At 43.9% G+C, this 24181-nt stretch overlaps 1 protein-coding gene across 3 annotated transcripts; it reads left to right on the top strand.

Annotated features, from left to right (window-relative positions):
- The first annotated feature begins 7938 nt into the window (after positions 1 to 7938).
- On the top strand, positions 7939 to 21353 carry ZBTB21 (zinc finger and BTB domain containing 21). Of its 3 annotated transcripts, none has more exons than XM_068270394.1 (2): positions 7939 to 8111; positions 12703 to 21353. In XM_068270394.1, the coding sequence occupies exon 2, from the start codon at positions 12716 to 12718 to the stop codon at positions 15797 to 15799; it is 3084 nt and encodes a 1027-aa protein (XP_068126495.1). In that variant the 5' UTR covers positions 7939 to 8111; positions 12703 to 12715; the 3' UTR covers positions 15800 to 21353. The 3 variants fall into 3 exon arrangements, with proteins under 3 accessions (XP_068126495.1, XP_068126496.1, XP_068126497.1); XM_068270395.1 differs by lacking the exon at positions 7939 to 8111 and adding an exon at positions 8443 to 8603; XM_068270396.1 differs by lacking the exon at positions 7939 to 8111 and adding an exon at positions 8443 to 8609.
- The last annotated feature ends 2828 nt before the right edge of the window (positions 21354 to 24181 follow it).

Here is a 24181-nt window from a genome sequence, read left to right as displayed (position 1 = left end):
GCGATAACTTGCAACGAGTCTTTTACAGCGCTCTGGAGGAATTTTGGCCCACTCATCTTTGCAGAATTGTTGTAATTCAGCTTTATTTGAGGGTTTTCTAGCATGAACCGCCTTTTTAAGGTCATGCCACAACATCTCAATAGGATTCAAGTCAGGACTTTGACTAGGCCTCTCCAAAGTCTTCATTTTGTTTTTCTTCAGCCATTCAGAGGTGAATTTGCTGGTGTGTTTTGAGTCATTGTCCTGCTGCAGCACCCAAGATCGCTTAAGTTTGAGTTGATGAACAGATGGCTGGACATTCTCCTTCAGGATTTTTTGGCAGACAGTAGAATTCATGGTTCCATTTATCACAGCATGCCTTCCAGGTCCTGAAGCAGCAAAACAACCCCAGACCATCACACTACCACCACCATATTTTACTGTTGGTATGATGTTCTTCTGCTGAAATGCTGTGTTACTTCTACGCCAGATGTAACGGGACACACACCTTCCAAAACGTTCAACTTTTGTCTCGTCGGTCCACAAGGTTCCCAAAAGTCTTGGCAATCATTGAGATGTTTTTTTTAGCAAAATTGAGACGAGCCTTAATGCTCTTTTTGCTTAAAAGTGGTTTGCGCCTTGGATATCTGCCATGCAGGCCCTTTTTGCCCAGTCTTTTTCTTATGGTGTAGTCGTGAACACTGACCTTAATTGAGGCAAGTGAGGCCTGCAGTTTTTTAGACGTTGTCCTGGGGTCTTTTGTGGCCTCTCGGATGAGTTTTCTCTGCGCTCTTGGGGTAATTTTGGTCGGCCGGCCACTCCTGGGAAGGTTCATCATTGTTCCATGTTTTTGCCATTTGTGGATAATGGCTCTCACTGTGGTTTGCTGGAGTCCCAAAGCTTTAGAAATGGCTTTATAACCTTTACCAGACTGATAGATCTCAATTAAAGAACTTTTGTTCTCATTTGTTTGAATTTCTTTGGATCTTGGCATGATGTCTAGCTTTTGAGGTGCTTTTGGTCTACTTCTCTGTGTCAGATAGCGATTTCTTGATTGAAACAGGTGTGGCAGTAATCAGGCCTGGGGGTGACTACAGAAATTGAACTCAGGTGTAATAAACCACCTTTAAGTTATTTTTTTTAACAAGGGGGGGGGGGGGGGGAATCACTTTGTCACACAGGGCCATGTAGATTTGGAGGTTTTTTTTCTCACTAAATAATAAAAACCATCATTTAAAACTGCATTTTGTGTTCAATTAGGTTATCTTTGACTAATAGTTAACGTTTTTTGATGAGCAGAAACATTTAAGTGTGACAAACATGCACAAGAATAAGAAATCAGGAAGGGGGCAAATAGTTTTTCACACCACTGTATAGTCTTGTCACTAACTGTCCCTTGAAGGAGCTCACATTCTAATCCCTACCATAGTCATATGTCTACAGTGGGTTGCAAAAGTATTCGGCCCTCTTGAAGTTTTCCACATTTTGTCATATTACTGCCACAAATATGCATCAATTTTATTGGAATTCCACATGAAAGACCAACACAAAGTGGTGTACACATGAGAAGTGGAACGAAAATCATACATGATTCCAAACATTTTTTTACAAATAAATAACTGCAAAGTGGTGTGTGCATAATTATTCAGCCCCCTTTGATCTGAGTGCAGTCAGTTGCCTATAGAAATTGCCTGATGAGTGCTAATGACTAAATAGAGTGCACCTGTGTGTAATCTAATGTCAGTACAAAAACAGCTGCTCTGTGAGGGCCTCAGAGGTCGTCTAAGAGAATATTGGGAGCAACATCACCATGAAGTCCAAAGAACACACCAGACAGGTCAGGGATCAAGTTATTGAGAAATTTAAAGCAGGCTTAGGCTGCAAAAAGATTTCCAAAGCCTTGAACATCCCACGGAGCACTGTTCAAACGATGATTCAGAAATGGAAGGAGTATGGCACAACTGTAAACCTACCAAGACAAGGCCGTCCACCTAAACTCACAGGCCGAACAAGGAGAGCGCTGATCAGAAATGCAGTCAAGAGGCCTATGGTGACTCTGAACGAGCTGCAGAGATCTACAGCTCAGGTGGGAGACTCTGTCCATAGGACAACTATTAGTCATGCACTGTACAAAGTTGGCCTTTATGGAAGAGTGGCAAGAAGAAAGCCATTGTTAACGGAAACCATAAGAAGTCCTGTTTGCAGTTTGCCACAAGCCATGTGGGGGACACAGCAATCATGTGGAAGAAGGTGCTCTGGTCAGATGAGACCAAAATGGAACTTTTTGGCCAAAATGCAAAACGCTATGTGTGGCGGAAAACTAACACTGCACATCACTCTGAACACACCATCCCCACTGTCAAATATGGTGGTGGCAGCATCATGCTCTGGGGGTGCTTCTCTTCAGCAGGGACACGGAAGCTGGTCAGAGTTGATGGGAAGATGGATGGAGCCAAACACAGGGCAAACTTGGAGGAAAACCTCTTGGAGACTGCAAAAGACTTGAGACTGGGGCGGAGGTTCACCTTCCAGCAGGACAATGACCCTAAACATAAAGCCAGGGCAACAATGGAATGGTTTAAAACAAAACATATCTATGTGTTAGAATGACCCAGTCAAAGTCCAGATCTAAATCCAATCGAAAATCTGTGGCAAGATCTGAAAACTGCTGTTCACAAACGCTGTCCATCTACTCTGACTGAGCTGGAGCTGTTTTGCAAAGAAGAACGGGCAAGGATTTCAGTCTCTAGATGTGTAAAGCTGGTAGAGATATACCCTAAAAGACTGGCAGCTGTAATTGCAGCAAAAGATGGTTCTACAAAGTATTGACTCAGGGGGCCAAATAATTATGCAAACCCAACTTTGCAGTTATTGATTTGTAAAAAATGTTTGGAATGATGTATGATTTTCGATCCACTTCTCACATGTACACCACTTTGTATTGGTCTTTCACATAGAATTCCAATAAAATTGATGCATGTTTGTGGCAGTAATGTGACAAAATGTGGAAAACTTCCAAGGGGGCCGAATACTTTTGCAACCCACTGTATATAATGTGAAATGTATGTATTATAGTCTAGGGCCAATTTTTAGGGGGAAGTCTGTATGTTTTTGGGACGTGGGAGGAAACCGGAGTTCCCGGAGGAAACCCACGCAGACACTGGGAGAACATACAAACTCCTTGCAGATGTTGACCTGGCTGGTATTCGAACCGGGGACCCGGCCCTGCAAGGCGAGAGCGCTAACCACTATGCCACCGTGCTGACCTTTAGACAGTAACCCTTTAGATTCCTGTTCCAAGATTCCGAGAAGCAACTGGTGAAATCATCCAAGCAAGATGGCCCTTAAGCAATTCACTTTTTCCCTCAAGTTTTCTCCTAGGAGATAATTTTTAATCTTTTCTTTACAATAACTTTTTGTCACTTTGCCGTTGAAAAAGTACTATCAAATCTATTTTGAGTTTTTTCACAAAATTATTTTGAGTATTTTCTTGCATGCTGGTGGCTTAACCTCCTTGGCAGTAACTCCGAGCTAGGGTCGGGGCTGAAAACCCCAGCTCAGAGCGGTAATCCTGACCTTTGCTCGGGGTAGCCGCTGGAGGCTCTATGCAGAGCAATGCGCGCAGCGGGAGCGTTTCTACACACCTCCCAGGGATCCCGATGTCCGACGCCATTCTTCCTCTCCTCCGGGGCTCTGCTTCCTCCTGGTGAGATCGCCGGCTGTCGTCATGATGACAGCCAGCAATCTCACTTCAAAGTTGCAGCGCCACCCGGAGGATGGAGGCATAACTGCAGCGCTGGAGCCAGGGAGGTGACTGATTGCTGGGGCTGTGCAGATCTCCCTGGCAGCATAATTTTTTCCAGGTTTTAGGATCTGAAATGGTGCAAAAAATTTTTTACCACTTTTAGACCCTAAAATCCAGAAAGAATCATACCAACAAGGGGGTTAAAAGGCATATTATTGTCAAGTTGTAAACTTGGGAGAAAAGGTTAATTGCATGTGGGCAGGTGTGTCTTATATTTATTGAAAATGTATTTAAACTCCAGCTATAAAAAAAATGTTAAGAAAGACTGATAGATTCAGAGGGACTAGAAGGGGCCATGCAGGTCTAAAGGGAAGCCAAGGATGTCTAACTATTGTTTTGCTGTAACAGCACAGAAGTGGGAGACCATCACTGTAGCAGAATACAGCTTGCTGCTGAGGCCACACACACTATAATGAGGAAGTTCTACGAAAGCATTTTCGTGACATGGCAGTAATGGAAGATACTATAATGGAGAGCTAACAGGGGCCCTATTAGGACAGGCATTATACCAAGTGAAGGACCATAAGGGGAGAGGAGCAGTACAATATTGTAACTACAGAGCAGGAAGTACATGTTAGAAGCTCATATACTGGTACAGCGGGACAAACTTTTGGGGAGTAAAAGGCTGGAACATAATGAGCAGACACCAGAAAACTAATGTGGCGCTAGCATGGTTCAAGTGACCCATCAGGAAACCCTTATAGGAGAATTATGCTAACATGGTTGGTTGTTGTTGAGATTAACCAAATAGTGTGGTCCCCAGGATCCCTTCGGCCTGATTGGTCCCTCGCCATCCTCCACTGTGGCTCCTGGTAATTTAGGGAGTTGGGGCTTATTGCGCGTGCGCAGCCTGGCCACACCTTTGCCGGGAACAGTCTGCGCTTGCCCGTACTTCTGCACAGGCAGACCAACCAGGTTGAAGGGAGGAGGAAGCCCAGGCCCGTTTCTAGACTTTTTGCCGCATGAGGCAAACTTGTGAAGATGCCACCTCCCCCCCAATAAGTAGTATAGTTGCCCCAGTATAAGTAGCCTGGAGAGGGTAGAGGGCAAGGGGGGCAGCGGGCACAGCGATGGGGAGGTGGGTTGGACCCCCCGTCCCCTCCAGCTATTAACGCAGTCAGTGTAATAGGCAGACGGTGGGGAAGCGATGACTCACCTCCTTCCGCGTTTCACCTCTCGTCACTTCCTGCAATGCCATCCTCTGTACAGTAGAGTGGGCAGCGTTGCAGGAAGTGATGAGGGTGAACCGCACGCTGGAACGAAAAAGGAGGTGAATCATCACTTCTTCACCTCCACAGCCATCTGCCTATTACACTGACTGCGGTAATAGCTGGAAGGGGAGAGCAGACGGGAGGTGGGGGGACCCAGGTGAGGGAGGGGGGTCCAACCTCCCTCCCCGTCGCTGTGCCTGCTACCCCTTCCAACGCGCCCCCCACGCTGGCACTTCTGCCGCCTGAGTCACCTGCCTCATTGGCGGCCCGGGGCTGAGGAAACCCCAGGTATGTATGAATTTTTACTTTTGATTCTTTTCAAGTACACTCTAAGGCCTCTTGCACACTGCATACATTTCCGATTCCGATTTTTAATCTGTTTTTACATCCGATTCCGATTTTTAATCTTTACTGCATGCTGCGTTTTTTGATCCGTTTTTCTGTTGAATGTATTTAGGGAAAATCGGAAACGGAATCGGAAAACGGATTTGCAGTGTGCAGGGAGCCTAATAGAGATGTTAATTTTCTGAGTTTATTATAAATTGTTACAGCTTGGATATTAGAGGCAAATACAGGAGCAGCTGAATGGACCATCACCAAGCTGCATACAATTGCAATGAGCTTGGAAAATTGATATCTCAAAGACTATCAGTAACATGAATTGTTTGATTACCATCTTCAAACCACCGCAAAAAAAAATCCTTTACATAAACCTGATGTCTAATAGAATCAGCTTGTATTGGAACAATATAATTAACAATTCAGAGCATTTATTTTACAGCCAATACTTTATTTGAAATGAACCAGAGACAAAGCACCCTCATATATTTTACGATATATATCAGTGGGAACATTAGAGAAAACACATACCCTGCTCTCTACTTCATCCTTCACTGCTCAGCCTGCTTCTAATCAGCCCCGATAGAATCCCTGACTCAGCAGTCTGGCTTTGCTCATTATAGCTGTCTTGTCTTCTCTGATGTCTTTTCCATCCCAAGCCTGCCCCCTTCTGGTTCTGCTGTAATGACTCAGCTATTATGATTCCTGAGAAAAGCCAGACTGAATGCTCAGTCTAGGATTTTACCAGGGCTGTTAAGAAGCAGGCTGAGCAGTGAAGGATGAAGCAAAGAGCAGGTTAGGTGTTTTCTCTAATGTTCCCACTGATATATACAGTAAAATACATGAGGGTGCTTGTATCTGGTTCACTTTAAGATTACATTGCACTAAACAGCTCCTTCAGGCTGATGATGCAGATAGTGCTGAGAGAAGCTCTTGCATTCACGCTGTGACTTGTAGTGTGTTATAAATCACCTTTCGATCCGGCACCAGCAACTTCTTATAGTTGCGTCTCACAGACTGTGAGATAACTTGACTCAACACAGCAAGCAGGAGATAGACTTTTCTCAGGCTTCTTCAGTATTTAAGGAGTTTATTCACTACACGAATATACAGATTCAATTCATCATATCCTAGCAAAGCAGATCTTCATGTTTAAGTTCTTGGCGTTACAGCTCTTGACTAACTTTCCTCCTGAATGTTAGTCAGTTACCTTCTTTCTAGACTACGTTACTCTAGACTACCTATGTACAGCATACATTAGATCAGATTACATAAAGAATAAAAATACTTAGAGGTCCCAGTCAGCATCTAGATAACATGAAACTAGGAAGCAGATCAAGAATCAGAGTGCCTTCTGTCCGCCCGTCCTGGGTCTTTAATACCGACTAGGAAAGAGTTAAATGTGACCTCATCTTCGCCATCCCCCAGACCCGACTATTGGCTTAGCCCCCTCGTGGTGTCATAATACCCACCTACTCGATTAATATTTAATGTCACTTTTCCCTTACTTGAATGTGGTATTTTGGTAAACATGGCCTATGTTGATCTTGTGGTGTACATGATGAGGTCAGTGTAGGCCTGTGGCCTTCTTTCAGTAACATGTTCTCAGTATCTGCGTGTATCATCTGCTTCACACTGACACCGAGATGCTTCTGCCTGCATCACAAGAAACTCTATTTATTTTAAAGGCATACTCTGCGGACAAGCCTTTTACATAAAACTCAGGCCAAATAACTGAGGCCTACTTAAATTATAACATAGTGCACCCAGAAGCTGGCTGAGAACAGTGCTAAGAGAAGTTCCTCTGTGCATGCTGTGACTTGTAGTGCATCCAGCAGCAGCCCGAGTAGTGCTGAGAGAAGCTCCTTGGTACTTTCTGTGACTTGTAGTGCAACCAGAAGCAGGTTCAGAAAAGCTCCTCTGAGCACGCTGTCACTTGTAGTGCACCCAGCAGCAGGCTGAGAGAAGCTCCTCTGTGCACGCTGTGACTTGTAGTGCACCCAGCAGCAGGCTGAGAGAAGCTCCTCTGTGCACGCTGTGACTTGTAGTGCACCCAGCAGCAGGCTGAGAGAAGCTCCTCTGTGCACGCTGTGACTTGTAGTGCACCCAGCAGCAGGCTAAGAGAAGTTCCTCTGTGCATGCTGTGACTTGTAGTGCATCCAGCAGCAGGCTGAGTACAGTGCTAAGTTAGAAGCTCCTTGCTACTTTCTGTGAACAGTAGTGCACCCAGCAGCAGGCTGAGAGAAGCTCCTCTGTGCACGCTGTGACTTGTAGTGCACCCAGCAGCAGGCTAAGAGAAGTTCCTCTGTGCATGCAGTGACTTGTAGTTCGCCCAGCAGCAGGCTAAGAGAAGATCCTCTGTGCACACTGTGACTTGTAGTTCGCCCAGCAGCAGGCTGAGTACAGTGCTGAGAGAAGCTCCTCTGTGCACGCTGTCACTTGTAGTGCACACAGCAGCAGAACCACACAAGAGCCCCCTCCCGCCATCCATTCCCCTCTGATGACAACAATATTCATCATCAACAGCTGCTGCAGCCCTCAGTCCGCGAGCTGCTCTCCGGCCCCGCCCCCCTTTTTCCCGCCCCTTCGGCGGCTCCAGCCAATCGGAACGCCGCGCACGTGACGAGCGCTCCATGCGATGACCTCATCTCTGGTGTGGGATGACGTCAAATTCAAGATGGATGGAATCACAGCGGCAGTGGCTCGCTAGTGAATGGCAGGTCTCAGGGGGAGCGATAACCGCCCGGAACGCCTTGCAGCGCGAGCACGGAGTCGCGGTGAGTACGCACGAGCCTTCCCGCCGCGGCCTCTGCCTGACGTAACACCTTCTGAGGTGATCCTTCTAACAGCTCGCTCCGTCTTTCCCTCTCACCGGGGCTGCCGTGGAGCCGTTGCCTCTCCCGCCCTCCCTTATTCAGCGTCAGCGCGCCAGCCTCATTCTCTCCACACACCCTTCTGTGCAGGTTGCTTTACTGCGCATGCGCTGAAGAAGCTTAGTAATCTAAAGAGGTGACTGCGCATGCCCCGGTTACCTACTGGAGTGACTGCAACGCATGCGACGAAGAACTTGACGAGAGCGCGAGACTGGCTGCGCGTGCGCATAGATTTAGGCTGACAGCAGTCACATGACGTCCACCTACCTCTCCGTGATTGGAGAGTCGCAGGGACCCCCCCTCGTGAATTAGCTCCGCATTGTTGTGGACCCTAACATCATTGGCTGTGACGTGTGACTCTGTGAAAATGGCGAGCCTGTTAGAATGACGTGGCCGGTGCACGTGATTTTCTTTTTAATAAACCATAAGAGACAATAGAAGCTACTGTATATGTTTGTCCTCACCATACAGAACTACAGTAGAATCCCTTTATAGTAAACTCCAAGGGACCAGGAAAAGTAGTTTACTATATCAAAAGTTTACTATATAAGAATTGGTCATATATTGTATATTTATACAGAGGCATTTGCTGGGATCTGAGAACTGAGTTTATAATATCCAGAGGTTTAAAGAAAATATGTAATGAAAAAAACTCCCCGGGGGGGTACTCACCTGGGGTGGGGGAAGCCTCCGGATCCTATTGTAGCTTCCCCTGTCCTCCTCGGTCCCACAGCGGCGGAGAAAATCCTCCCGGAGTGGCGGCGATGTAAATATTTACCTTTTGGCTCCAGTGCAGGCGCAGTATCTGCTCTTCCCACAGAGATAGGCGAAAATAGCCGATCTCCATCGGGCAGCTCTACTGCGCAGGCGCAAGTCTCCTGCGCAGTAGAGCGGACCCGATGGAGATCGGCTATTTTCATCTATCTACGTCAGAAGAGCCGCAACAGAGCCCCCGCTGGAGCCCGAAAAGGTAACAGAGCCCCCGCTGGAGCCCGAAAAGGTAAATATTGCATAGGTAAATATTGCACAGGCTGTCGGATTTGTCACCTGTGCGTTTCAGGGGGCTGCAGCGAGACCACTGTGGGACACAGGAGGACGGGGGAAGCCTCGATAGGGTCCAGAGGCTTCCCCCTACTGAGGTGAGTACCCCCTGGGGGAACTTTTTTCAGTACAGGTTTTCTTTAATATATCAGCGTTTACTATAATAAGATTCTACTGTAGTTGTTTGATTGGTAAATCAAACCTGTGAGTTTATAAAACAAAAAAATTGGGCTCTCAGCTGTGTCAGCACAGGAATTCTGCAGTCTCCACAGGCGCAGCTAATATGTAAACACAGGATGTTAAAGGGGCACTATGGCGAAAAATTGTAAAATTTAAAAAAGCGCAAACATATACAAACAAGAAGTACATTTTCTCCAGAGCAAAATGAGCCATAAATTACATTTCTCCTATACTGCTGTCACTTACAGTAGGTAGTAGAAATTTGACAGAAGCCACAGGTTTTGGAGTAGTCCATCTCTTCATGGGGGGTTCTCATGGATTTACTTATTTTCAAAAGCACTTAGTGAATGGCAGTTGCTCTGTCCAACTGCCAAAAACTGTGTAGCGAGCAGGGAAGCTGGTCAGCATCATTGTTAAAATCCTTTTTAGGGGATATTCTTATAAAGAATAAAAGCCTTGCTGAGAATCCCCCATGAAGAGATGGACTAGTCCAAAACCTGTCACTTCTGTCAGATTTCTACTACCTACTGTAAGTGACAGCAACATAGGAGAAATGTAATTTATGGCTCATTTTACTCATTAAACGTACTTCTTATTTGTTTATGCTGCACATATTTTAAATTTTACAATTTTCCCCTAGGTCCCCTTTAACCCTTTTTCTGCTTCCATGAAACCAGGGAGTAAACACACTGCGGATTTATCACAGGAGTTCTGTAAGCTGAAATAAAGAATTGTTTTTCTTTAAAGGTTATTATGCTGTTACTTATCTTTCTCTAACCGTCATCCGGGACAACAGGAGATCCGGTCCCTCCTCCGGATCTGGGAAACGATCAATCAAGAAGCATTAAAAGCCCCCGCCCACCCTCATTCCTCAGTTCATCTGTGTTTCCCTCCAGGAAACACCTTCAAGAAGCAGCTCCCGTTTATTATTTTTATTACCTTACCGGAGGGTGAGGTGGTTTTCCGAGGGACAGGCCTGGTCGATTTTCCGGAGGGGATTCCTGTGGGGCCTGTCTTTCTTTTGGGAGAAATGCGCTTTGGTGAAGGTGAACAGCGCTTTTTCCCCCTCCTGCCTTTTAGACGCCGGCTCACGGCTATAGCTCTAGCGTCTATCACCGCCGCAGTAGTTCCGGGTTTCTGACGTCAGCCGCAGGAGGAGGGACGGGCGCACTGACGTCATCCGTGGCGCGGCGGAAAGGGGAGGATAAAGCGGAGGACCAGGAAGGAGGAAGTGAGTCCTGGCGTCCTCCGCACCTTTTATCTTTTATAGCAGAGAGGAAGTTCAGAGTTCAGATCCACTTTAAGGGAAATTCCACTCCACGCTTTACGCTCTGTTCCATATATTGCAAGAATTAATAATAAACAATATTCAATCTTGATCAAATTTTTTTTTTTTTTTTTTTTTTATGGGCGTAAAAGAAATTATCAAATTTAGCTGCCCTATGCAGATGATAACTAGTACAGCAAGGTGGGAGTTTCTGGACAGTCTCATGGCAGCAGTGCTCCTAATAGAGCACTGTTGCCAGAAAGAAGTGCAATTTTAGTTCACTGACAACTTTTGAAATGTCTTAGCTGGCTGCTTAAACTGCAAAAAATGTGTGCAGAACCCAGCGAGCGGACCCTTAAAGGACAGCTGTAACGAGAGGGATATGGAGGCTGCCATATTTATTTACTTTTAAGCAATATCTATTGCCTGGCTATCCTGCTGATCCTCGGCCTCTAATACTTTTCGCCATAGACCCTGAACAAGCATGCAGCAGATCAGGTGTTACTGACTTATTGTCAGATCTGGCAAGATTAGCTGCATGCTTGTTTCTGTGTGACTCAGACATTACTGCAGAAAAATAGACCAGCAGGGCTGCCAGGAAATAAATATAGCTGCCTCCATATCCCTCTCGTTACAGTTGTCCTTTAAAGTAAAACCAAAGGGAAAAAGTGCCTCGGGGGGTACTTACCGCAGGAGAGGGGGAAGCCTCTGGATCCTAAAGAGCACTTTTTTTTTTTTTTTTTTACCAAATTATGTAAAAAAAAAAAAAATCACTTCCCTCAAAGTAGGTTTGAAATGGTGTAGTCCAGACATTGATATCTATTGGAGGGCTGCTTAACCCAAACCCCCCCCCCCCCCTCGTTTTCCCTTGGTATACATTCCTTCATCTTCTCCAGGTAGACTCACAGCTATAGCAGAATGACGTGCCTGCAGCAGTGTCACAGTTTTCTAACCACTGTAATACATGCTGGGAGATGTACTCACATTGAAGGGAGAATGCAGTGTGGCGCTCAGGGATGCGCAACACTGCTGCGGAAGCTTGAAATTGCGCCACCTGTGAGTCCCCTGGAGAAGAGCGAGGGCTAGGGACCAGCACGTCCCTACCCCCTTCCCTGGGTTTGTTTTAACTATATTGGGGAAAAGGTTCTCAGCAGCTTCACCTGGAGGCCAGTGTGTTGAGTACGCAGCAGCCTGACAACTCCTCCCTCCCCCTTTCCAATCTGAGGGTGCTTGTTGGTTGTGCACACAGTGCCTATTCATAGCTGGAAAGAAGAGCAAATTAACTGTGATCATGGGATCAAATCAATCAATGCAATAGGGATTTATTGAGGTGTGTAATATGTTTCATTTTATTTGTCTGCACTCAGGCTTTAAGCAAGTGAACCAAAAACGAAGCATCCTCATGTATTTCACCATATAAATCAGTGGGAACATTAGATAAAGCACCTACCCTGCTTACTGTTTCATCCTTCACTGCTCAGCCTGCTTGTTATCAGCCCTGATAAACTCCCTGAGTGAGCATTCAGTCTGGCTTTTCTCAGGAATCATTATAGCTGAATCATCATAGCAGAGCCAGAAGGGGGCAGGCTTGGGCTTGAAAAGACATCAGATTAGACAGACTCCGCTATAATGATTCCTGAGCAAAGCCAGACTGAATGCTCAGTTGGGGATTTTATCAGGGCTGATAACAAGCAGGCTGAGCAGCGAAGAATGAAACAGAAAGCAGGGTAGGTGTTTTCTCTAATGTTCCCACTGATATATATGATGAAATACATGATGATGCTTCATTTTTGGTTCACTTGCTTAAAGCCTGAGTGCAGACAAATAAAATAAAACATATTACACACCTCAATAAATCCCTATTGCATTGATTGATTTGATCCCATGATCATATATATATATGGTAAAATACATGAGGAGGGTGCTTCGTCTCTCGTTCACTTTAAGAAAACAGTTTAAAAGGAAATAACTTTATTAAAAAAATGTTTGTTCTTTTCATGCTTTCAGATTTCTGGGAACCATGGATGGCCTTCTGCATTACATCAATCCAGCTCATGCAATTTCTATCCTGAGTTCTTTAAATGAAGAGCGGTTGAAGGGTCTACTGTGTGATGTTCTTCTGATTGTTGGGGACCAGAAATTTCGAGCTCACAAAAATGTGCTTGCTGCAAACAGCGAATATTTCCACAGCCTGTTCACTGACAAAAGCAACGAGTCTCAAACAGTCTTTCAGCTGGACTTTTGTGAAGCAGATGCCTTCGACAACGTTTTGAACTATATCTATTCCTCATCTTTGTTTGTTGAGAAAGGAAGTCTTGCGGCAGTTCAGGAATTGGGATATAGCCTTGGAATAAGCTTTCTAACCAATATCCTCTCCAAAACTCCTCAAGCTCCATTTTCTTCTCCTTCAAGTAAAAAGTCTACTTTCACAGAAGAAGATGAAAGTGGTTCTCAGCAGCGAAGTGTTATTGTCTGTCAAAGCCGGAAAGAGGCACAAAGCAGGGACATTAGTAATCAGGACAAAAGCCAAACAAAGCCTTCAACTTCTATAGGGAGAGCGCCTTCTGTTAAGCGATTAGGTGACTCACTTGCCGGTTTCTTGGCCTCCGAAAGGAAGTGGCATGCATCTTCTAACTCAGGGGAGCAAACCCTAAGCGGTTCGCTGAAGAGAAAAGCAACATTTCATCAGAAGGTCCTTGAAGGACATGAGGAGGATGTTGATAGTCGTTCATTTACTAGTGGGACACTTTCAAGGGGAAATGAGATCCTGAAGAAGAAACTGGCTTCTGCATCTTTACTTGGCCAAACTGAACCTCTTTATTCAACACAAAGGTTTGAAAATGAAAGTTTGGACATTAAAGGAGAGAGAAATGTGCTATGTTATTCACAGACAGGACTTTCCTCTCCTCCTACCAGATCCTCAGGACAACAAATTGACCGTAGCGGTCCACTTGTTAAAAGTCTTCTTCGAAGATCATTATCTATGGACAGTCAAGTTCCTGCATATTCACAAGCTATTGATTTGCCTTCTGATCAAGGAACATCATCCATTCACGATAGTACAAAGGACGATGTGTCTGCTGGAAGCACCCAGAGGCACACTCTAATAGGATCTCTAGATAGAGTTGGCATCCAAGACAAGGGAATAGAAAAAGTTTTAGATCCATTAAGATCCTTTATGTCATCACAGTCAACTTCTACAGAGAATATTTTCGAAAATGACATGCATATAAAGACTGAGCCTAATAGTCCTGCTTCAGAACCATCGGAGGCAATACGAATAAACTTAGGTGGTGCTTCTCAAGCAAGGAAGAGGGCTTTTTCTCTTAAAGATGAAGAAGGTTCTCATTTGAGTACACTTCCTATGAAAAGAAAGCTGCAAATTGAGAAAAGAATTCCGCCTCTGAGAGTGAAGTTGAAAACCCGATCTCCCGAACTTGATAGGAACTTTGATGAAGACTCTACAGCCATTGGCAATTTCTCAGATTCTGATGACAGCAGGGAGATGGTAATTGCGACACCGGATATGCTTCAAAGTAAAAAGTTTAAATGCAAACACTGCCTTAAAATCTTCAGATCAACAGCAGGTCTTCATCGTCACATTAACATGTATCACAACCCCGAAAAACCATATTCATGTGACATCTGCTTCAAGAGGTTTCACACCAACTTTAAAGTATGGACACACTGTCAAACCCAGCATGGCATATTGAAGAATCCATCACCTGCTTCAAGTTCACAAACTGTTTTGGATGAAAAATTCCAAAGGAAATTAATAGATATTGTAAGAGAGCGGGAAATTAAAAAAGCCCTCATGTTTAAGTTGAGACGAGGGAAATCTGGTTTCTCTGGGTCTTCTAGTAGCCAAGCACAAGCCCTGAAAAGAAGCTTAAGATCAAGAACCAAGGCTGCTTTTACTTGCAACCAGTGTGGGAAGTCTTACCGATTCTTGACACAGTACAAGCAGCACTGCAAAATGCATCCAGAAGAAAGGCCTACATACAGCAACAAGGCCATTAGGCCTAAAGTAGCTTCACCTCCCAAGAGCCCAGGAGAAACCAAGGATGTGTATCCCTGCAGACTCTGTAATGTAAAATTTCCTTCATTTATTGAGCAGGGGAACCATGAGCGGATGTGCAGAAATGCAACTCTATGTCCATACTGTAGCCTTCGGTTTTCAACTCCGGAGCAGAAAAGTGAACATGAACCAAAGTGCGAATATAAGAAGCTCACCTGCCTTGAGTGCATGCGAACTTTTAAATCTTCTTTTAGCATTTGGCGTCATCAAGTTGAAGTCCACAACCAAAATACGATGACGCCAACTGAAAACTTTTCATTGCCCCTTCTTGACCACAATGGAGACATCGGCCACACACCAAGGATGCAGTCTTTGTCTGAATCAAGCAAAGGGAACAGTTTTTTGACCTCAAAAGATGATGGCGTCTACAGTGATTCTTCAGAACACATGAACTTTGATTCTGAGGATTCAAACTGTCTCCCAGAGGACCTAAGTGTTTCAAAACAGTTCAGTGTTAATATCAAGGAAGAACCATCAGATGAGATGGATGATAGCTCAGAAGCTCTCTTTGTCCCAAAGGAAGACCTGTCTGGCTCAAAGCATGGTATGTGGTCATGTGAGAAATGTGGTAAAATCTTCACTGTTCATAAACAGCTGGAGCGACATCAGGAACTCCTGTGTTCAGTCAAGCCTTTCATCTGTCACGTATGCAACAAGGCCTTTCGGACGAATTTCCGCCTCTGGAGTCACTTTCAGTCACACATGGCACAAGGAGAAGATGCTTCATCCTTCAAGGATCGAGAAGCCTCCGCTCCCGTGAGCTCTCCCTCTCCTCCACCGCCTCCTCCCCCACCACCACCCCCTCCACCTAAAATACAGCCTGTAGAACCTGAAATACCCCCAGTAATTCCAGAGAAGACGAGAGGGAATGAAAAAGGGTTTGCACCTCAAGAATCAGATACACTCTTCTATCATGCCCCACCTCTTTCAGCCATCACCTTCAAACGGCAGTTCATGTGTAAACTCTGTCACAGGACCTTTAAGACTGCGTTTAGCTTGTGGAGTCATGAGCAAACGCACAACTGAGACTTTGGTGCTAGAATACATGTATTTTTTTTTTTCCTCAGTCGGTACCAACAAGCTGAAGTACAAAAATATCTGAAGCGTTAGAGGCCTGTTGATGTCTATTGGTGTTGCTTGAAGACCTGGTGCAGTAATTCAGTCTAAAGTCCCTTCATAAAATGAATCCCTCATCCTATTCTATTCACTTGATCCATTTCAGATGCACAGAATCATTCACTACTCTTCATCACATTACCGAGTTCAAAACCGTTTTTTTTTTCCTTGGTGCCATTTCCAGACTTTTTTTTTTGTTATGTAATAAGTAGCTTCCCACCCTCTAATATACCAGGTTTATCCATTTGTTTTGTTTACTGCAGAAAGTAAAGTCTGATGTGACTTTTAGTTACCGTAACCTTTTAGCAATAATCAATCTGAGAACCTCAAGTTAATATGTCACAGCTTTGTGGTGAATCTTTGTCATTTTTCTGGGAAAGCAATGCGTTTGTGCTGTGCTAATAGATTAGCATTGGTCTAAAAAAATTTATATTGTTTAGTTTTTGGCTAAACCCGATCTCACAGTAACACTACTAATGAAAACCACAACAAAGATGATTCTTTTTACTCTACAGCTTAGTGTTTGTGGAAAAAAATAAAGGTCGGTCCACCCAAAGATGAAATTTGAGTTTTTCGTAGATGCTGAAGGGAATGTATAGTGTATTTTCTGATTTCATAGCTTCTTCTGTTTATTTATTTTGAGCAGCACTAAAAAGTGTTTGTGTGTAATAGTTTTAATTTTTTATAATTTTTTTTTTCCCTTTGAGCTCCACCTGTGTAACCCCTGGCTAGTAATGTTTTGTGAGGAGAAAAGATAATCAGTTGACTGTTGCACTAACGAAGTCTGTGTAATTGCAATTTGAGATTTGACTGCTGCAATGCCCCAGGTGTAGGCAAAGCATAATCCTAGAGTAAAATACAATACACAAAAAGAGATTGCTCATAAAAAAAAATAAAACATGCTTCATAGTTATAAAAGGTTTCATGAATATAATATAGTCTACAAATGCCTATTAAAAAATATATCAAGTAACCTAACCCATTTTAAAAGAAAATACTCTTTCCCCTAAAAATACATACCATTTTATTGATAAGAATAATATACAGCATATGTGCCAAAGGTAGAGTATATGAGCATTATCCACAATTGAGGCTGTAACCATTTGGAAAAGAACTTAGGTGCTGATGTATAATGATCAATTGATAGAAATGTAATGTACCCCCTAAACAATATGGCGAATAAAGATTAGTGAATCCTCTGATTTCAAGCTCCTAATCTCAATTGAGACCTGTAACAACTAAGGGGTGGGGTGGGGGTGGGGGGGAGTTACATAGTTGCCTATGAGGAAAGGCTCTAGATCCTTTAGAGGTTTCCCGGTCCTCTGTACGTCCCATCATTCCACCACTGGGCCTCTGTTTCAAATGTCCAGCTTGCAGCGTCTTCGAGTCTCCTTGGTAGGCTACAGCAACACTCGGGTCTTGGAGTACTTAGGAAGACCAGCAGCTCTGTACTGCACACGTGCAAGTCCCAAGTGCTACTATAGCCTTCCGAGGCAACCTGAAGGCTTCTTCAACATTTAAGTCGGATGCTGAGACAGAGGGCCCAGTATTGGAATGAGAGGAAGGAGAGAGGACTGGGAAGGCTCTAAGTGATCCCGAGCGTTCCATCTCCTTAGGTGAGTATTTCCCCCCCCCCCCCCCCCCCCCATGTGGTTACAGGTATCCTTACAGCTCCATGGAAGATACTGCTATATAAATACTGATGATAATAATATAAACCCACAGTAGGTTCTCCACCTGGTAATGGCGTGTGAGCCAAAGAGTGCAGTTTTACTGTTTCTTTAGAGAAGTCTCTAACTTAGATAATTCCTATACAGGTCAATAACTGGCTGTTATGATAGGAAATTGATGGATCAGATAGTGACATTGGTTAGATTTCAGTAGATAGACACACCAGCGATGTACTGCTTCATGCAGCACTATGTGGCCATCAATCCCCCTGCCTGCTCCTATGGAGATATTCCAGTTCACCTGACCCACCTTCTGTTTGATGGACAGCCCAGAATTGATAAAAATATGAATGGATCAGATCTGTTGTGAGTAATGAAAGTTTAGCATTAGTGATTTAATGATTGTGTTTTTTTTTTTTTTTTTAATGGAGCAATTTTATACTCTCCTTGCTGCCGCATCATTTTTGTGTACTTGCAAAGTTTGCTAGTCAAACCAGCAGGTGGAGCTCTAAGCAAGTATTAGTTATTTATTTGTGATTAGTTATTTTCCTGATTTAAAAAAAAAAAAAAAAAAAAAAAAGTTATGTAAGTGATCATTACTATACATTCTTCTTCTTTAAAGAGTACTTAAAGTAGAAATGGCAGAGCCTGTCATGACAGGAATGGGGGGTATTAGGGTTAGAAAAGTACCTTACCTGTTCTGGAGTCATCCCTCCAGGCAGGTGATTGCTCCATCACCCTTGTAGCGGGGGACCAAAATTGCAGCTTAGGCTCTGGCCACCACATCTGCTTTGCTGCAGCCCGCCCCCAGCTCATCAGTCGCAGCCCGATTGGTGGCTGCCGAGCTGGGGGCCGTTCTCTGCAATGCAGGCGGAGGTTTCCAAAGCGCTTCGGAAATATAGTTGCAACAGCGTTCCCGAGGAGGGAGGCGGAGCAGCGTCTGTGAGCCGATGATGTCAGATCAGGTATGTAGTTAAACCTGAGAACCCTGTTGATCCATCATCAATAAGACATGTTTGCCTTGGGTACTCTTTAAAACTGAACTCTAGGCCAACTTCTGAATAAAACAGCCGGCAGGCCGTTGGTTTACAGCTGTTGTTTGAGCTCCATTTTTGTTGAGCATGTGGTGCTATATGACTTGAACAGTGCCATACCCAGTCCACTAACGTGTGAGCAGGTGTTCCCTGCCTGATAGGCATTACATGCAACAGTTTTGAACTGCATTGTTGCTCGCAGCCTGTTACCTGGCCCAGCTGTTCCCATTCAGCCACGTATACTGAAGAAACTATTGGCTGAACCTTGGGTGCTGGTTGACTGAACAAGGTGATAAGCACCTGAATAACCATCCATGGGAAGTAGCTCTTCAAGCACAGCATATGTGAAATATCTTCCCTCCCACAATGTATATTCATTCGCAGCAATTCTTTTAATTCTGTCAAGCCGGTCCTGTATTTCAGATAGACCTACTGCATGGAAAATGCAACATAAGATGTCCTCTTTCCCAGTTAACATACTGAGTTTAACATGCCCATATGATAAAATGGTGTAGAATTAGCCAAGCAAGTATAATGCATTATTGATCAGGGTCCTATTTTAACAATATTCAAGATTTACCATCTACCTACATTCAAGAGTGTGTGATCCCCAATCATCAATTTTGAAAAGACTGTCATATCAACTTGCTTTTGTAAAATGACTCTTCCATTTAAAAAACTTAGAACTGTACTTATCCATGTAAATACAGTTATTTCTCTGATTCTCAACGTTCATCAAATAACTAAATGAGAGCTAGCATGTACAGATGTGGAGATCTGACTGCAGCGGCTAAATGCCCTTCCAGCCCACACTTAAACAGCCACGTTATCTCTTTTCTAGTAGGGTAAACAGAAGTTGTGGCTTGTACCAGTCAGGGAGAGGCTTCCTACAGTCATAGAAGTTCCATGACATCAGGAGCTCCACCCCCTTGCCCGCGTTCTATTCTCTTAAAGCAGACCTAACAACAAAAGTTGTTTAGGTGATATCTTTATAACTGTACAAGATTAGTCATTAAAGGTATCACCTAAACAACTTTTGTTATTGTGTCTTCGGATTCTCTCTATGACTAATACCAGATCACACACAGCTGACTGTAAGCAGACAGCAGATATCGTCACTATTGTTTTTACTAGTGGAGCAAAGTGGTAACTGTACCTATGTGCATAAATACAGTTATGTTTTAAAGAGACACTGAAGTGAAAAAAAAATGATATAATGAATTGGTTGTGTACTATGAATAATTTACTAGAAGATTAGCAGCAAAGAAAATATTCTCATATTTTTATTTTCAGGAATATAGTGTGTTTTCTAACATTGCATCATTCTCTAATAGGTGCAGATTACACAACACTCTGCATTCAAAATGATTCTTTCAGAGCAGTCTGTGAACTAATGACCTCTCCTCTGGCAGAGAAAAAGAAAACTGTTCACTTATAGTTGAGATAATAAAAGTCAGAAGACAGCCCTCTCCACGACTTTGAAAGTCGTAGAGATTAATGGCTTTTTTGTATAGAGATAACTGTAGTTTCTTAACTCTTCCTGTACTGGAAACAATTACACTGATGTATCTGATCTTAATGTTTTATTTCTTAGCTGTGCTACACATACAAATCATAATATTATTTTTTTTTCGCTTCAGTGTCTCTTTAAGTGTGCAGTAATGGTAGAAAGTGACCTGGGGCAGGAAAAAAAAGCAGATGCTCGCCTATGGAGAGGGAAAACTCTGGATCCTACAGAGCCTTGCCGTCCCCACCCCCTGCTCGGTGTCCTGGTTGCTGCCTACTGTAACTCTCATAAGGTATCAGAAGTATTTGTGTCCCCAAGTGCTCCCAAAGACAGCGGCTGCGTGCTGTGCATGTTCAGTATGGAGCCCGCCTGCCTTTCGAAGCACTTGAGGACGTGAGTACTTCCGATGCCTTACGAGGATCCTCAAAGGCATATTCGACCAGTTGGTTTGAATATGGAGGGGGGGGGGTGACAGCACAGGAAGGCTCTTTAGGATCCAAAGCCTACCCATTGGTGAGTATCTGTCTTTTTCTTCCCTGTGTCACTTTAGTATTGCATCAAATAAAAAAGTATATGAATTTTCCTCTTTAAAGTTGCATTTAAAATAGTCTTTAATTTACCATTAAATAAAACGTTGTTGCCAGAGCGTGACTCTGCTTATGTGGCACTAACATTACTCTTGGGTGGGCCGACCATTGCAGCTTTATCTTTTTGATGCAACATTTTTCTTTGTATGAGCAGAAATCTTCAACAATTCCTCTTTTAGAAACTTTCTTGATTCTTAATTTCATACAATTTCCGTTATTTGGCTAGATTTCCCGAGCGTTCTGGATCTATGGACAGTGGTGAAGGTTAGGAAAATTGCAAGCTTTTAGCAATGTGTTCTGTTGTTTTCCTGTAGCACAATGTAAAGTGGTGATGTTTATAAGATTCAGGACGGCAGTGACTGGACAGAGGAGTGATGCTTCCATCTTTAGGAAATGACACAGTTGGGATTTACTCTGTAAGCTGAATACACACTGCAGAAAGCACAATGTGATGGAACTGAGCGAGCAACTTGCAGCCGAGACGTCAGTGTTTATCAGAGGTGGATGGTGAACATTCTGTCGCGCTGTACTACTTAATAAATGACGATTTTATATTAACCATACCCTATTTCCAAAGCTGGTTCTGGACAGTTGTACAATGGTAAAAAGGAGTACTTTTGCATAGAGTTACAGTTATTTTTTTTCCAATAAAAAAATGGTACATTCTGTTGTCTGTTTTCATTTTTTTTTATATCTATATCTTGGTGTTAATTTTCTATGGAGAGAGTGTGTATATGAGCTAATCTGTAATGTGAAGGAAGGTAGCTTGAGGGTAGGAACACACTAGGCAGAATCACATATGCGGTTTCCACTATGTGCTATGGGGAAACTCATGCGATTCTGCCTAGTGTGTTCCTACCCTGAGATTGCCATGTAGGGATGGTCAAAGAAATGGTAATGACTTAAGGCTCATACACACATCAGACTATAGTCTTTGGAAAATGAAAGATCACAGACCAATCTTACCACCCTTCATGTAGTATAAGAGCCATACTCTACACAGTCTTTTCTATGGAGCTGAACTACCCATCAGAAAAAAATCTTTGCAAGATGCTGCACACACAGATGCTGTACAGACACAAAAGATCAGTATCTGCAAAAGATCTGTTCCTGCCAAAGATCCATTCCTGCAAATTGCAATGATAGTCTATGAGATCTGCAGATCATCATACACACATGATTTAACTGACATTCATCTGCAGATCAAGCAGTCATCTGCAGATCTGAAAATCCATCCTGGTGGATCTGATCTGCAGATGAATGTCAGTTAAATCATGTGTGCATGATGATCTGGAGATATCATAGACTATCATAGCAATTTGCAGGAATGGATTTTTGGCAGGAACAGATCTTTTGCAGATACTGATCTTTTGAGTGTGTACAGCATCTGTGTGTGCAGCATCTTGCAAAGATTTTATCTGATGGGGAGTTCAGCTCCATAGAAAAGACTGTGTAGAGTATGGCTCTCCTACTACATGAAGGGTGGTAAGATTGGTCTGTGATCTTTCATTTTCCAAAGACTATAGTCTGATGTGTGTATGAGCCTTAAGGCCTCCTTTCCATGAACAGTTGAACTGTGTGCTCTGCAAGCAGTTACCAGGCAGCTGTGAGCAGTTACCAGTTAGCAGCAAGCTGTTGTGAGAGTTTGAGAGGCATTTCACTGCCCATGGAAAAGAGGCCTTTGTTGGTGCTAATTTTATGAAAATGTATACAACTTGGAATGGTGTGCATAAAATGTGCTTCTACTCTAGCATATCATTGGTTATCCCTACTGCCATGTCTTAGGCCTCCTTTCCACAAGCAGCTTTATAGGCAGTGAAAAGCCTCTCTAAGGCCCAGTGCACACCATAAACCTCTAGCAGATCTGCAAAACGCTAGAGATTTTTAAAGCAGATTTCAGAGCGATTCTAGGCATGTTTAGAGACGTTTTCTAAACATGTGTAGCGTTTTTGTGTAGCAGATTACAAATATTGTTACAGTAAAAGCTGTTACTGAACAGCTTCTGTAACAAAAATGCCTGGAAAACCGCTCTGATTAGCGTTTTTCAGAGCGTTTTTCCACTTTTCTATACTTAACATTGAGGCAGAAACGCCTCAGAAATCTAAAAAATGCTGCAGCCCCTGAGTTTGTGGAAAAAACGAACTGCTCTGGTGTGCACCATCCCATTCTCTCACAACTGCTTGCTGCTGCTCACTGCTGCCTGGTAACAGCTTGCTGAGCACACAGTCCAACTGCTGGTGGAAAGGAGCTTTGAGGGCTGGTGCACACCGAGCGGCTTTTTCAGCGTTTCTGCAGCCGCATGCGGCTGCGGATCCGCTTGGTCAATGTATCTCAATGGGGTGGTTCACACCAGAGCGGGAGGCGTTTTGCAGAAACGCATACTCCCGGGGTGAGGCATTTTTTGGATTGTGGATGCGTTTCTGCCTCAATGTTAAGTATAGGAAAAACGCAAACCGCTCTCAAAAAAACGGCAGTTCAGAGCGGTTTTGCAGGCGTTTTTGTTACAGAAGCTGTTCAGTAACAGCTTTACTGTAACAATATCTGAAATCTACTACACCAAAAACGCTTCACAAAACCGCAAAAAATGCTAGCTGAAACGCTACAGAAAAATAACAAAAAGCGTTTCAAAATCTGCTAGCATTTTGCGGATCTGCTAGCGGTTTTTGGTGTGCACCAGGCCTTAGTGAGGGGAGGCTGAACCATGTGCTTGTTGGGCAGTTAGGCCTCTTTTCCACAGGCAGTTGATGGGCAGTGAAAAGCCTCTAACAACTACTTGCTGCTGTCTGGTAACTGCTCACTGCCACCTGGTAACTGCTTGCTGAGTACACAGTTCAACTGCTCGTGGAAAAGAGGACTTAAAGAGAACCCGAGGTGGGTTTGAAGAATTTTATCTGCATACAGAGGCTGGATCTGCCTATACAGCCCAGCCTCTGTTGCTATCCCAAACCCCCCTAAGGTCCCCCTGCGCTCTGCAATCCCTCATAAATCACAGCCACGCTGCTGACAAACAGCTTGTCAGAGCTGGCTGTGTTTATCTCTATAGTGTCAGTCTGCTGCTCTCCCCGCCTCCTGCAGAACTCCAGTCCCTGCCTGCATCCCTTCCCTCCCTGCTAATTGGAGGGAAGGGACGAGGGCAGGGACCGGAGCTATGCAGGAGGCGGGGGAGCAGCTGAGACTGACACTACAGATGTAAACACAGCCTCACAGCACGGCTGTGATTTATGAGGGATTGCAGAGTGCAGGGGGACCTTAGGGGGGTTTGGGATAGCAACAGAGGCTGGGCTGTATAGGCAGATCCAGCCTCTGTATGCAGATAACATTCTTTAAACACACCTCGGGTTCTCTTTAAAGAAAACCTGAACTGAAGATTAAAAGTCAAAATAAGCATACACAAGTAATACTTACCTCCTGTGTAGTCTACTCCTCAATCTCTTTCACCTCTCCTGCGTCCTGTGTGTCCACTGTGATCAATAGAATTCTCTGTCCTCCATTTT

This window comes from Hyperolius riggenbachi, chromosome 2 (genome assembly GCF_040937935.1).
Source record: "Hyperolius riggenbachi isolate aHypRig1 chromosome 2, aHypRig1.pri, whole genome shotgun sequence".
Lineage (NCBI taxonomy): Eukaryota > Metazoa > Chordata > Amphibia > Anura > Hyperoliidae > Hyperolius > Hyperolius riggenbachi.
Note: the sequence above shows the minus strand (reverse complement) of the source record. Positions and strands in the feature narration are given on the sequence as shown.